Source organism: Rhinopithecus bieti, unplaced genomic scaffold (genome assembly GCF_001698545.2).
Source record: "Rhinopithecus bieti isolate Rb0 unplaced genomic scaffold, ASM169854v2 scaffold_8035, whole genome shotgun sequence".
NCBI lineage: Eukaryota > Metazoa > Chordata > Mammalia > Primates > Cercopithecidae > Rhinopithecus > Rhinopithecus bieti.
The window spans coordinates 595,293-610,568 of NW_016806092.1; the positions used below are offsets into that span (position 1 = coordinate 595,293).

At 36.7% G+C, this 15,276-nt stretch overlaps 1 protein-coding gene across 2 annotated transcripts in view; it reads left to right on the forward strand.

Annotated features, from left to right (window-relative positions):
• The window catches only part of SLC27A6 (solute carrier family 27 member 6), a 69,317-nt gene that overhangs the window by 3,383 nt on the left and 50,658 nt on the right, over positions 1–15,276 (forward strand). For both annotated transcript variants that reach the window (XM_017874733.1, XM_017874732.1), the window contains one exon: positions 13,175–13,378. In XM_017874733.1, coding sequence (XP_017730222.1) covers positions 13,175–13,378 — 204 coding nt within the window. The remainder of the gene's footprint in view (positions 1–13,174; positions 13,379–15,276) is intronic.

Genomic DNA, 15,276 nt, shown 5'->3' on the forward strand with positions numbered 1-15,276 from the left:
AGTATCTCATTGTGGTTTTGATTTGCATTTCTCTGATGGCGAGTGATGATGAGCATTTTTTCATGTGTCTGTTGGCTGTATGAATGTCTTCTTTTGAGAAATGTCTGTTCATATCCTTTGCCACTTTTTGATGGGGTTGTTTGATTTTTTTCTTGTAAATTTGTTTAAGTTCTTTGTAGATTCTAGATATTAGCCATTTGTCAGATGGGTAGATTGTAAAAATTTTCCCCCATTCTGTAGGTTGCCTGTTCACTCTGACGGTAGTTTCTTTTGCTGTGCAGAAGCTCTTTAGTTTAATTAGATCTCATTTGTCAATTTTGGCTTTTGTTGCCATTGCTTTTGGTGTTTTAGACATGAAGTCCTTGCCCATGCCTATGTCCTGAATGATATTGCCTAGGTTTTCTTCTAGGGTTTTTATGGTTTTAGGTCTAACATTTAAGTCTTTATCCACCTTGAGTTAATTTTTGTATAAGGTGTAAGGAAGAGATCCAGTTTCAGCTTTCTACATATGGCTAGCCAGTTTTCCCAGCACTATTAATTAAATAGGGAATCCTTTCCCCACTTCTTGTTTTTGTCAGGTTTTTCAAAGATCAGATGATGGTAGATGTGTGTTATTATTTCTGAGGTCTCTGTTTTGTTCCATTGGTCTATCTTTCTGTTTTGGTACTAATATCATGCTGTTTTGGTTGCTATAGCCCTGTATTATAGTTTGAAGTCAGGCAGCATGATGCCTCCAGCTTTGTTCTTTTTGCTTAGGATTGTCTTGGCAATGTGGGCTTTTTTTTTTTGGCTCCATGTGAACTTTAAAGTAGTTTTATCCAATTCTGTGATGAAAGTCATTGGTAGCTTGATAGGGATGGCATTGAATCTATAAATTACCTTGGGCAGTATGGCTATTTTCACGATATTGATTCTTCCTATCCATGAGCATGGAATGTCCTTCCATTTGTTTGTGTCCTCTTTTATTTCATTGAGCAGTGGTTTGTCATTCTCCTTGAAGGGGTCCTTCACATCCCTTGTTAGTTGAATTCCTAGGTATTTTATTCTCTTTGAAACAATTGTGAATGGGAGTTCACTCATGATTTGGCTCTCTGTCTGTTATTGGTGTATAGGAATGCTTGTGATTTTTGCCCATTGATTTTGTATCCTGAGACTTTGCTGAAGTTGCTTATCATCTTAAGGAGATTTTGGGCTGAGATGATGGGGTTTTCTAAATATACAATCATGTCATCTTCAAACAGGGACAATTTGACTTCCTCTTTTCCTAATTGAATACCCTTTATTTCTTTCTCCTGCCTGATTGCCCTTACCAGGATTTCCAACACTACACTGAATAGGAGGGGTGAGAGAGGGCATCTCTGTCTTGTGCCAGTTTTCAAAGGGAATGCTTCCAGTTTTTGCCCATTCAGTATGATATTGGCTATGGGTTTGTCATAAATAGTTCTTACTATTTTGAGATACGTCCCATTAATACCTAATGTATTGAGAGTTTTTAGCATGAAGGGCTGTTTAATTTTTTTGAAGGCTTTTCTGCATCTATTGAGATATTCATGTGGTTTTTGTCTTCGGTTCTGTTTATATGATGGATTAAGTTTATTGATTTGCATGTGTTGAACCAGCCTTGCATCGAAGGGATGAAGCCAACTTGATCATGTTGGATAAGCTTTTTGATATGCTGCTGGATGTTTGCCAGTATTTTATTGAGGATGTTTGCATCGATGTTCATCAGGAGTATTGATCTAAAATTCTCTTTTTCTGTTGTGTCTCTGCCATGCTTTGGTATGAGGATGATGCTGGCCTCATGAGTTAGGGAGGATTTCATCTTTTTCTATTGATTGGAATAGTTTCGAAAGGAATGGTACCAACTCCTCTTTCTACCTCTGGTAGAATTTGGTTGTGAACCCATCTTGTTCTGCACTTTTTTTGGTTGGTAGGCTATTAATTATTGCATCAATTTCAGAGGCTGTTATAGATCTATTCAGAGATTCAACTTCTTCCTGGTTCACTCTTGGAAGGGTATATGTGTCCAGGAATTTATCCATTTCTTCTAGATTTTCCAGTTTATTTGCATAGAGGTGTTTATAGTATTCTCTGATGGTAGTTTATGTTTCTGTGGGATTGGTGGTTATATCCACTTTATCATTTTTTATTGCATCTATTTGAATCTTGTTTCTTTTCTTCTTTATTAGTCTTGCTAGCGGTCTATCAATTTTGTTGATCTTTTCAAAAAACCAGCTCCTGGATTCATTGATTTTTTGAAGAGTTTTTTGTGTCTCTATCTCATTCTGTTCTGCTCTGATCTTAGTTATTTCTTGCCTTCTGCTAGCTTTTGAATGTGTTTGCTCTTGCTTCTCTAGTTCTTTTAATTGTGATGTTAGGGTGTCATTTTAGATCTTTCCTGCTTTCTCTTGTGGGCATTTAGTGCTAAAATTTCCCTCTACACACTGCTTTAAATGTGTCCCAGAGATTCTGGTATGTTGTATCTTTGTTCTCATTGGTTTCAAAGAACATCTTTATTTCTGCCTTCATGTCGTTATGTACCCAGTAGTCATTCAGGAGCAGGTTGTTCAGTTTCCATCTAGTTGTGCGGTAGGCTGTAAATTCTTGAACTGAGGAAATTTGTTTTGTTCACTGCTAAATTTTCAGGACTTATCACAAAGGAGATATTCAACAAATATTCATTACCTGAATGAATGAGTGAATGAATGGCATAATAAAAACTATGAGATACACATGAACACTTGCTAACTTTTAATTTACTTTGCATATTTTTGCAAAAAGTTGTCCACTCTACTGTTCATTTGGTAAGTGGTTTCGAGGGTGGTGATATGGTTGGGATTTCCTTGTTGTGTTGATGTCAGTGTTACTAATCATCACTCCCAAAAGGTACAAAGTGCTTTAGACATAGTAGGCACCCACAAGGTTTCTGATTTACTTGCATATAGTATATATTTTATTCTCCATCCTTTCTTAATACACCACATGTTAAATCATTATAATTATAAATAGAGACCTTTAAAAAAATATTCAATTACCCTGAACTCTTTCAAATTAGATTTGATATTATTTTGTGGTTCAACATATTTTGAAGCATTTCAGATTTCTCTTCATAAGAAGTAAAAATCCTGTGTCTCCCCAAACCACTGAGAGTACCTTTTAGTTAGCCTTGAGTACATGGCAACTTATTTTTGCTAGTGACAATAACAATAATAGCATTTACCTGGTGGTTTAGCTGAAACCTTTTCCTTTGGCTTATTCCTAAAGACAGTTATCAGATACCAGCCATGATGGAAACTTCACCTATCACAGTGCACATTATCTGGCGTGGCCTAAGAAACCTGTTTGGAATTGGTTCTATATAACTTATGAAAACAGAATTTTCTAAAATGTACCAAAACAATATGTTTAAGGTTCTCTTTCAAACTACACTATTATTTGAAGCTACATGGAAATGCCTGAATACACAGTTCCAGGAGGTATAACTTAAAAATAGAAGGCAAAATCATTATAAAGCCAGCAATAGAATGCATATGTGATGACGGTCCCATAAGATTATAATTCTCTATGTTTATTGTACCTTTTCTAGGTTCAGATATATTTAAATACACAAACACGTATTACTGTGTTAGAATTGCCTGCAATGTTTTCAGCACAGTAATATGGTGTACAGGTTTGTAGCCTAGGAGCAGAGCAGTAGGCTATATCGTACAGCCTAGGTGTGTAGTAGGCTATATCACATAGGTTTGATCAATGATTATCATTGGGTCTTGTGTGAATTAAATGTAAAGAACCCTACAGAACACCAGAATCATAAAGTATATCCAACAAATGGATGCAATCATTATTTTTAACTACATAATGGCAGAGACAGCCACCCATAGTAAGAAGTCACTTTTGCCCAGGTCTCTTCATTTGAGATTTGTTGTATGGAGGGAAACCCACATAGTGTGTTACACAACCCTAGTGAGTTGACTTTAAACAGCTTTCTTTTCCTCTCCAGTAGCAGTACATCCATAACTACTTCCTAGCCCTCAGTGGCCAAGGTTGGAATGCTCTCAGATACAGGTTTGGAGTGAGGTCACTAGCTCTTCTCTGGCCAAAAAGAAGAGGGTTCTTCTACTGTTAATAACTAAGAGGTCATGAGGGAAATAGCCCTGATGGGGTCAGAGTCTTGCAGAAATACTACCTTAGTAGTATTCACTGCCTTTTAAATATATAATATATACCGCGGTCAGTATACAGTATATATATAGGTATATATAGTATTATATAGGTATATATAAAGCATGTGTGTATATATAGCTATTTTATCGTGTATTTATATATTTATATATAACATATATAAATATATATATCATTTACTTACTAATGAGTCTGTCTGTAGATGGCTTTCGTCTGCATTTACTCTTCTAATTTCACCCCTTTCTTACTGAAAAATAGCAAGCCAGATGCAATATGCCTTCCTGTGCCATTTCAGTAATAATTATTCATTGACAACAGGTGATGTGTTCGAAATACCATCAAATTAAGTGTTTGACTTTTTCTTTTTTTGTGTAATTTTGGTTATAATATAATGTATAAATTATGTTATAATAATATTCCATCTGCTCCCCTCAAAAATGTGGGAACAACTGAGAGTGAAAACACATAAACCCACTTAGAAACTTGTGTGCATATATTCAGGCCAGTTAAATCATGTCAGAGAAAAATATGTTATTGCAATAGAAAGATTTGTGCTTCTGTTATTCATCAATTTTATATCTCACTCCTTGAGAACTTTGCTATGTTAAATGAGCCCCAGCTCACCCTGCCTGGTTATTTTGGGTAGGAAGAGGAAGAGCATGGTCTGACTTGGAAACAAAACACGTCAGAATCACTAGAAGCACTTCTCCCATTTAAGGACCTGGGTTCCCAATCTGTTTCTCTCCCTTCCAGGGTCTATGATCTCCTCTTTTCAGCCTTCAACTTTCTATTTAATGAGCTTGAGCTCATTGTATGTCATCATCATCATCATCATCATCATCACAACCAACAGTAGTAGTAATAACAACAACAACCCCTGCAGACACCATTTAAGGAGGACTAATTCTGGGTCAGGCACCATAATGAATGGTTTATATATTTCATTTAATTATCTCGACAACTGTATAAGTTGTATGGAATCACTTTTCAAAAGAGGAGAGGGAGACTCAGATAAATGAAGCGACTTGTCCAAGGTCACACAACTAGCAAGTGTCAGAAGTGCTGTTTGAATCCAGACTCTCTGGCTAAAAATCCTATACTCTAGGGAATCAATCCAGAATTCCAGTGTTTTCCTGAAACTGTATGTTTTTGTTTTTAAGCCGGTGGGGTCCACAGTGTAAGTTGGAACCCATTCTTGGGCAGTTTTCCTGTATTCCAGGTGTTAACTTTTCTTGTTCTTCACTCCCTTCTCACAGGTTCCAGTTCCTGCTCCCATAAACAAATAATAAAGCCAACACTTCATGTTGAATCCTTATATTTTTAAGGAAAAATAATTTATATTTGTCAGAACTGAATATAACATGATTGATGCATAAGCAATTTGATTCACAAATCTTTAAATTATCTTGGCAAGCAATACATGAAAAATCCAAGAGGAATAGAAGTTTAATCAGCTTGTGTTCGAATAAAATTATTTAATCAGGTTAACATGACTTTCAGATGTTGATTTCAACAGCAGTGTATTGCAAGCTGTCCAAATATGTATTTTGATATATTTTTCTAACACTATTATTAGTTTTTATTTTATATCAAGAGGAAAGATATGATATAGCAAAAGCAATCTAAAATTATTTTTAACTTCACAAATGATACAGTTTGAAAACTAAGTCAAATAAGCCATTTTCTCCAGCGTTCTTTGAGTATTGTTGTTAAAGCACATATAATATCCACTAACAGGAAAAACAAGTCAAATAGCTTAACTTCTAAACTGTATCAGAACAATGGGTTTTTGACAACCTAATTGCAAGCTTTGTGTTGAAAAATGGGTGAAATAGGGAAATAATTTTTTGAAATAATGTTTAATGAGAAATTACTAATACTACCAGCTCTATAAAGATATTTTAAAGCTATACTTATTGAAAATTATAATATCACAAAACTAGACAGAGAACTGAGTGGAACAGCCTGAGTTACCAAGAAAAGAGAAGAATTATTTAATAAATCATGTTTAGATAACTGATTTTAAAGATACAGGTAATGAATGGCAATGTAGTAGTATAGGTCTCAAAGTTAACAGGATAGATCTCGAAGTCTAGTACATTTGAATGAAAACACAAACTCTATCATGTATTAACTTACGCAGGTCAGTGAGTTTTTTCTAATGTTCAATTGCCTTCAAATTCCTTATATTCAGTCTCCTTAAAATGAAGATAAAACATATTCCCTAGAGTTAGTATGATTATTAATAAACTAATATTTGTATAAATAGCTGACATATTAGTCATGATAAAGTGAATTTTTGGACCTTATATGAAGTATTAATATCTATAGCTCAATATGAATTGTTTGAAGACATTGTTCATTTAAGCATCAATTTTCTTAGAGACCATAGCTACCCGTGCATCATGTGACAAGCCTGTTGAACTGCTCTACACAATAGGATGGTAACTATAAGCATGTGGCAAGATCTCTAATTTCACTTTGAATTCTAATGTTGCTTTGCAGTATGGAAAGCTAAAGTTAACCATTTGTAGCTCAATTTCATATTAGGTTTATTAGTGCCTAAAAGTTTAAAGTTGAAATGCTTACCAATGTATTAACAGCTATAATCAATCAATTCCCATCCCATATCTTTGAAAGTATTAGCTTGTTTTATGTAGAATAATATAGTTTTTAGTGCAGCATAAATAATATAACTCATACTAATGGCATATTAGAGGGATATATAAAATTTTTACCCATATATTTTGCAGTCTTGAAGATGTGAATAAGATCTAATGTTGATGAAGAAACAAGAAATCAGTTTGTAAAATAAATGCTAAAGGATTTTATACAGGGATTATAATTAACATTTTTGTACTTGCAACCCCACCTAATAAAGTACACTGCATGTGGGAGGAAAAAAATATGTAAGTTTTGAATGAACATGCTTCTTTGAAAATAGAAATTATGCCTACAATGTAGACTTTGTTAAAGGTCATAGAAAATCCAGCTGTCAGGCTGGGCGCAGTGGCTCATGTCTATAATCTCAGCACTTTGGGAGGCCAAGGTGGATGAATCACCTGAAGTCAGGAGCTCGAGATCAGCCTGGCCAACATTGCGAAAACCCCGTCTCTACTAAAAATACAAAATTTAGCAAGGTGTGGTGGCAGGCACCTGTAATCCCAGCTACTTGGGAGGCTGAGGCAGGGGAATTGCTTGAACCTGGGCAGCAGAGGTTGTAGTGAGCCGAGATTGTGGCACTGCACTCGAGTTTGGAGCACAGAGGGAGACTCCATCTCAAAAAAAAAAAAAAAAAAAAAAAACAGAAAATCCAGCTGTCTCATTTTCTTGCAGTAGTGTACGATCAAAATGGTACAAAGTTCAGTTTCTGTAACCAGTGATCTATCTAGCACCTATGGTATGTGGCCAGGTAGAATGAACAGAAGGATGGAGGAGAACATACATCATTCTTTTGAGATGCTTACAATTCTACAGGTATCAATGGTAATACATTTCACTGAAGCATTAATCCTCATGAGACAAAGTCATTTCCTTAAAGTATTTAAACAAATGCTATTTTGTGTCAAGACAATATTCAGAATTTACTGTTAAAGGACATGAAAAAAATATATATATATATATTTTAAGACGCAGTCTCACTCTGTCCCCTAAGCTGGAGTGCAGTGGCATGATCTTGGCTCAATGCAACCTCCGCCTCCCAGGCTCAAGCGGTTCTCCTGCCTCAGTCTCCCTAGTAGCTGGGATTACAGGTGCCCAGCACCACATCCAGCTAATTTTTGTAATTTTGGTAGAGACAGGGTTTCACCATGTTGGCCAGGCTGTTCTTCAACTCCTGATCTCAGGTGATCCACCTGCCTCAGCTTCCCAAGGTGCTGGGATTATAGGCATGAGCCATCATGCCTGGCCAAGATTTCATTTTATTAAGAAAGACTGGCAGTGATAATGATTTTTTATCCCCTACATGACTTTTCAAAGTTTTATTTTAGCTTTCTCTATCCTCACCCACATTTCCTACCACTCTTGAAGAAATAATTTGGTTACACTAAATTCTGTTTGAGAATTCTAAGCATTTCACCTAAATAAAATTAATTTTAACTTATGAAAGAAATGACATTGTATCTCCTCTGATTCCTAGGAACCTTCTCACTTCCTTTTTCCTTGCTGTAAAAGGTATCACTCTTGGTAAATACTTAGTTTCTTTGGGCTCTACAATTCCAACAAAGATTTGGAACCACACTTAATCATATTTTAACTTTCTCGGCACTTATTTTCCCAATTTAGACATACATATCAGTAAGAACATATAAAAGTTTGTGCTGGAAATTTCTCATTCCAGATGAGATTTTTTGAAATTAAAGTAATAAAATGAGTCAGTTCAGAGATTTGTACTTACAAGTTCAAAACCTGAGAAAAAGTCATTACAACAAAATCTAGAACTAACATTAAAAAATAAAGTCTAGACCCTTTGCTTATACAGCATTTTCATGTTTCTGACTTGTCACTCCTCCCATCATCCTTGGTGGTTTTTGACATCTTGCCAAAGCAATCTGTATACAGCAGCATGATAGGTGTGTTAAGTAGAACTAGGCATTTTCCTGGATTCTTACATTTTACTTAGCTTTGTTATAGAAATAAAAATTAATAAGACATCTTCAGGCTGTGAACCCCACTTTCTGCTACATATCAACTTCCTTATTTCTGTGTTGCCTTCTACTTTCATACAGGTTTTATTTATAAACTGCTTAGTCCCACTTGACATATTTCTCTTGCTGCTTCTTTGTGATCAATCTGGGTTACAGATTTCATGACAGTAAATCAAGAGTTTTCCCCCAATGTATTGCATTATAGTAGAACTAACCCAATGACTGACAGTTGGCCTTTTGAGGGAACCAGATACTGATTTATGTTTCCAACGAAATGTGTAATGCAGAACTCTGAATTCAAACTCAAAGCAGAATGTATCTTGTGATTATTTTTAAAATTTTCCTTAAAAATTAGGAAAATATATAGTTACTTTAGGTGTAAAGGTCCATATTTTCATGTACAGAACTTGAGCATTCTGATCTGGGTCTTTTTTTTTTTTTTTTTTTTTTTTGAGACAGTTTTGCTCTTGTTGCACAGGCTGAAGTACAATGGTGCGATCTCAGCTCACTGCAACCTCCTCCTCTTGGGTTCAAGCCATTCTCCTGCCTCAGTCTCCTAAGTAGATGGGATTACAGGCACCCACCAGCATGCCTGGCTAATTTGTTTGTATTCTTAGTAGAGATGGGGTTTCACCATGTTGGCCAAGCTGGTCTCGAACTCCTGACCTCAGGTGATCCACCTGCCTCGGCCTCCCAAAGAACTGGAATTACAGGCATGAGCCACCAGGCCTGGCTGATCTGGATCTGTTTTACATTTAGCACCATTATTTTTTCTTTTTCTCCATTTATTTCTTTTATGAGGTAATTTTATAGTTTTAGAGTTAATTAGCCTATGGTTAGATTACTAATTCTACCATCCACCAACTTGTGAGCTTGATGTATGAGTTTCCTAAGGCTGCTATAATGACGTATCACAAACTTGGTGACTTAAAACAAGTGAAATTTATTTTCTCACAGTTCTGGGGGCTAGACGTCCAAAATAAAGGTGTCAGCAGGGTCAAGATCCCACAGAAGTATCCAAGATTTTTTTCTTGTCTCTTAGCTTCTGGTAGTTGCCAGTAATGTTTGACTTTCCTTGCATTACCTCCAAAAGGCCAGTGGGGTACTACTGTTTAATATCCCCAAGGATATTAATATAGATTTTAAGATAACCTATATAGCACTCAGAAATCCCTTGGACCTTCTGAATGTATAGCATATTATAGAAATAAGGAAATAAAATCAGAGTTGCCATGTAGAATATAAAAGTTGAACTTCATGTCAGAGATCCATGCTAAAGTAAGGGAGTGGTTAATTTAAAAAGAATTTAAATAATATAAATAATTGCATGCCTCTCTACTCTGGAGAAAAAAATGATGCTTCACTTGCTTACACAAAAGGCTGTATAGGAATGATGACATTGTTTCTTTTGTATCCCATAGAGTGTTGGGTACCTCAGTGCTTAATTATTTCCTTATCAAGGACCCATTCCCACCTTCTGTCTCTCTTGTTTTCCACCACTACTCCCCTCTTGAACAGATGATACTTTTTTCCTGGGTTAATGGGCAAATCAAGAAGGTCTGGTTCAGTTTCACAGATTAACTCAACATAGTCTTACCTCAACAGCTGCTCCTTTGTTATCCTTGTAGCGGATCCTTCCTAAGAAACTTGACCCTTTTTCTTTCTGAACCTTGAATTGCTACCCAGGCCCTTGACCTTGCCAGGATTCTTAAGTCCTTCAGGCCTGAAGACACCAATTCTTTAGGCTTTTCTACTCTTCCTTCTTATCTGGTCGACTTTGGTTTTGCCCAGGCCTTGCATCCTACAGTTGCTGATGGAGGGTCTACTCTTGCCTGCCAGTCACACCCTCCCTTGCACCATGGGTCTCACTGCCTTTTCTGGAAGGCATTCTTTTGCCCCTTTTGCTTTCAAAGGCTTTTATCTTTAATTAACGTGATCCAGAGAAAATCTCTAAATCTCCTCACTTAACTTAAAATTTGTTTGACCTGTACCTAGTACAAATTAATTGCTTTTAATTTTAATTTTAGTTTTTATTTTTATGGATTCAAAGGGTACATGTGCAGGATTATTAAATAGATATATTTCTTTTTTATTATTATTTCTTTAAGTTCTAGGGTACATGGCATAACGTGCAGGTTTGTTACATATGTATACTTGTGCCATAGGTTGGTGTGCTGCACCCATCAACTCGTCGCACCCTCAACTCATCCATTTACATCAAGGTATCAACTCCAATGCAATCCCTCCCTGCTACCCCTCCCCATGATAGGCCCAGGTGTGTGATGTTCCCCTTCCCTGAGTCCAGGATCTCATTGTTCAGTTCCCACCTATGGAGTGAGACATGCGTGTTTGGTTTTCTGTTCTTGTGATATTTGCTGAGAATGATGGTTTCCCAGCTGCATCCATGTCCTAAAAGGACAGAAACTCATCCTTTTTTATGGCTTGCATAATATTCCATGGTGTATATGTGCCACATTTTCTTAAACCCGTCGTCACCTGATGGCATTTGGGTTGATTCCAAGTCCTTTGCTATTGTGAATGTGCCGCAATAAACATACGTGTGGCATGTGTCTTCATAGCGCATGATTTAATAATCCTTTTGGGTATATACTCCAGTAATCGGATGGCTGGGTCCATATGGTACTTCTAGTTCTAGATTCCTTGAGAATCACCAATACTGTTTTTCCAATATGGTTGAACTAGTTTACAATCCCACAACAGTGTAAACAGTGTTATATTTCTCCCACATCCTCTCCAGCACCTTTGTTTCCTGACCTTTTAATGATTGCCATTCTACTGGTGGTGAGATGGTATCTCATTTATGAGTTTTGATTTGCATTTCTCTGATAGCCAGTGATGAGTGACAGCATTTTTTGCATGTGTCTGTTGGGCTGTATGATGTGCTTCTTTTGAGAAATGTCTATTCATCATCCTTTGGCCCACTTTTTGATGGGGTTGTTCTTGCTTTTTCTTGTAAATTTGTTTGAGTTCTTTGTAGGTTCTGGATATTAGCCCTTTGTCAGATGAGTGAGATTCGGCAGAAAATTTTCTCCCCATTCTGTAGGATTCGCGCTGTTTACTCTGATGGTAGTTTCTTTTGCTGTGGGGCAGAAGCTTCTTTAGTTTCAATATAGATCGACTAACCCCCCCCCCCCCGTCCTTCCACTCTCCCCCCCCTCCCCAGAAACAGCGAGTAGATTTTAACCACTTTTTTTTTCCAATTTTGGCTTTGTTGGGCGTTGCTTTTGGTGGTGCTTCAGGGCTCGCTCATTTTGAAGTCCTTGTCGCATAGCCTATGTCCTGAATGGTACTGGGCCTAGGTTTTCTTCTAGAGTTTTTTATGGTATGTGAGGTCCTTTTCAATCTTATAGTTGATTATTATATTATGGTTGTCCTTCGAAACTTGTGAGGTGCATTTTGGAACTTGAATTAATTTCGTAATAAGGAGTAAGGAAAAGGATCGCAGTTTTAGGCTTTCTACGTTAATGGCTAGCCAATTTTCCCAGCACCATATTATTAAATAGGAGAATCCTTTCCCCATTTCTTGTTTTCTCAGGTTTCGTCAAAGACGGGGAGATCAGGCTTGTAGATGTGATAACTGGCAGGTATTATTTCGAGGCTCTGTTCTGTTCTATTGGTGCATATCTGTGTTTTGGTACCAGTACCGATGGCTGATTTTGGTTACTGTTATAGTTTGAAGTCAGGTGATATATTTCTTAATGGTGAGATTTGGGCTTCTGATGTGCCCATCACCCAAAGTGTGAATTGTAAACATTGTACCCAGTAGGTGATTTCTCAATCTTTGCCTCTCTCTCCCAGCCTCCTCCATTTTGGAGTACCCACTCACTTAACTTTTGGCTTTGGAATGATTTCTAAACCACAATGATCATGTAATTTCAGAGCCGTCAGGAGATTCCCCCAAATGTTTTGCATTACAGTGAAACTGAAGAGTAACCTACAGACAGCTTTTTGGAATAACTAGCTACCGAGTTGTACTTCAAGGAAAATGTTCAGTGCAGTATCCTGAATTTAGATTCAGACAGAGTTTTAAATAGCTTTATTTAAAAATTGGCAGGGGAAAACCCATAATTTTAATAATAGAGTCTCTTAAATTCAGTCTGAATTGGACTGCTTGCATTGGTCTGTCAGGCAATAACTAAATTTCCCTTTCAGTTGGTCCTGTTGAAACAGAACCATAAAATGGCTGTGATACTACTTATCCAACATGAGAAAGAAATCAGCATTTTATTTACATTTGATCCCTGTTTAAATAAACAAAACAACTCCAAAGTGAATGGTTTGAGATTTAAGGTTTGCTTACCTCTTCCTAACCCTTTGGCTTTTAGATTTGCTTGGAACTGTAGAAGAAATCCTTCCAAGCCTCTCAGAAAATATCAGTGTTTGGGGGATGAAAGATTCAGTTCCACAAGGCATAATTTCACTCAAAGAAAAACTGAGCACCTCATCTGATGAGCCCGTGCCACGCAGCCGTCATGTTGTCTCACTCCTCAAGTCTACTTGTCTTTACATTTTTACCTCTGGAACAACAGGTATGATCAATTCTTCTGAAGGCTAAAATGAATGTGACAAATTTGCAAAGCAATGGTGTTGGGCAAATTTCTACCATGGGTAGTGACCAACCATCTGAGAACGCATGCCTGCAAGAAGATGTAAGGATCTCAGATGCTAGAACTTTCCAACTTGAATGGAAAGTTAATTATTTTAACTTCTACTTGAAAAGTCATCTTGTTCACTTGGCGTTTGTCCCATTTGACAATATTTGCTTAAAGTTTGGTAGTACAAAGGGCACGGCAGTGTCCGAACACCCTGATCCAGTCTCTTTGCTCAGTGTATGATACTTGACTTTTTGGGCAAGATCTTTGTTAGCTTCTCTGATCCTCAAATTTGTGATATCTAAAATGAAGAAATTAGTTTAAATAGTATCTACTGATTCTTTTGGATTTAAAAAGTGTTTTAATACACTTGAAAACAGTTCTCTATATTCTTGTGTAAATTATTAAATCCTAAGCACAATCCAGGTATACCTGCAATTTAAGCACCTGTCACTGGCTCTCCTGATTTTGGTTAGGGTAATTGAATTATATGGCAAACAGGAAATCTTGAAGGCATTGCAAGTTCGGACTAAGATAAAAAATGAAATCAAGTAAATAAACTTTATTTTAAGTAAATAATAGCAATAACAAAGAATAGTAAAACTGCCTGAGAATTCAAAGAAGGGCCTGGCACAGTGACTCACACCTATAATCATATACTTTGGAGGCCAAGGCAGGAGGATTACTTGAGGCCAAGTGTTTGAGACCAGCCTGGGCAACATAGTGAGACCCCCATATCTACAAAAAATTTAAAAAAAATAGCCAGGTGTGGTGGCATACACCTGTAATACCAGCTACTCAGGAGGCTGAGGCAGGAGAATCATTCTATCCCAGAAGTTCAGGATTACAGTGAGCTGATTGCACCACTGCACTCCAGCCTGGGCAACAGAGTGAGACTCAGTCTTAAGAAAGAAGAGAAAGAGAATTCAAAAGATATGTTAAACTTAATTGATTTCTAGGAAATACTGAGTGGTATTAATGGTAGCCTAAATGGGCTTTCATTATTAGTTTGAAGATGATCGGTGATTTGACTTAGACATATTAAGAGTATTCTGTTACTTATTTCTTGTGCATAGGTTGTGAGCAACTATTGCATAGTAAAATTTTCTTACATTTTAAAATCTATTCAGTTCCTAATTGTAATCCCTTTTAGACTGGAGAATAGGATGTGTTTTTTTTGTTTGTTTTTTTTTTTGTTTTTTTTTTTGTTTGTTTGTTTTTTTTTTTGTTTTTTGTTTTTTACTATGATTAGAACAGTTTTGATAAATGAACTGAAAACTGCTAAATATGTATGTGGCTACTCTGTCCAGACTCAGGGAGCTTCTCTCTGAGATTCTTCAGGCTACCTAATCAGATCTACTGAATAATTACAGGTCTAGAAGTTGGCAGATTGAGCAGATACACAGTCCCTTAGGACAAAAGAATGGAACTAGAGATGACAGCTACAAAATTTTAGAAAAGGAGATGATGACTGAGTGTGGTGGCAGACACCACAGACCCAAGAAGCTGAAGCTTATGGTAAAGCCTTGAAGAAAATCCATTTGCCCCCACCAAACCCCAGAAAGGCTCAGAAATTGGGTACCAGGTACCTCAAAGAGTAGAAAATAAATGTGGAAATTTTATGGGAAGTTTGTTTAAGAAGGAACTGTAGTCCTGGATTGCTTCTTCCAGCCTGATAGAAGTCCTGAAGCGTATTCTCTGGAAAAGATGAACTTCTGAAAATACCAGGAAGAACAGGTGTTTAAAAAGTAGGGGATATAAGAGAAAGTCTCCCTCTCTGTAAATATGTGTATATGTATATGTGTGTGTGTGTGTGTGTGTGTGTGTGTGTATAT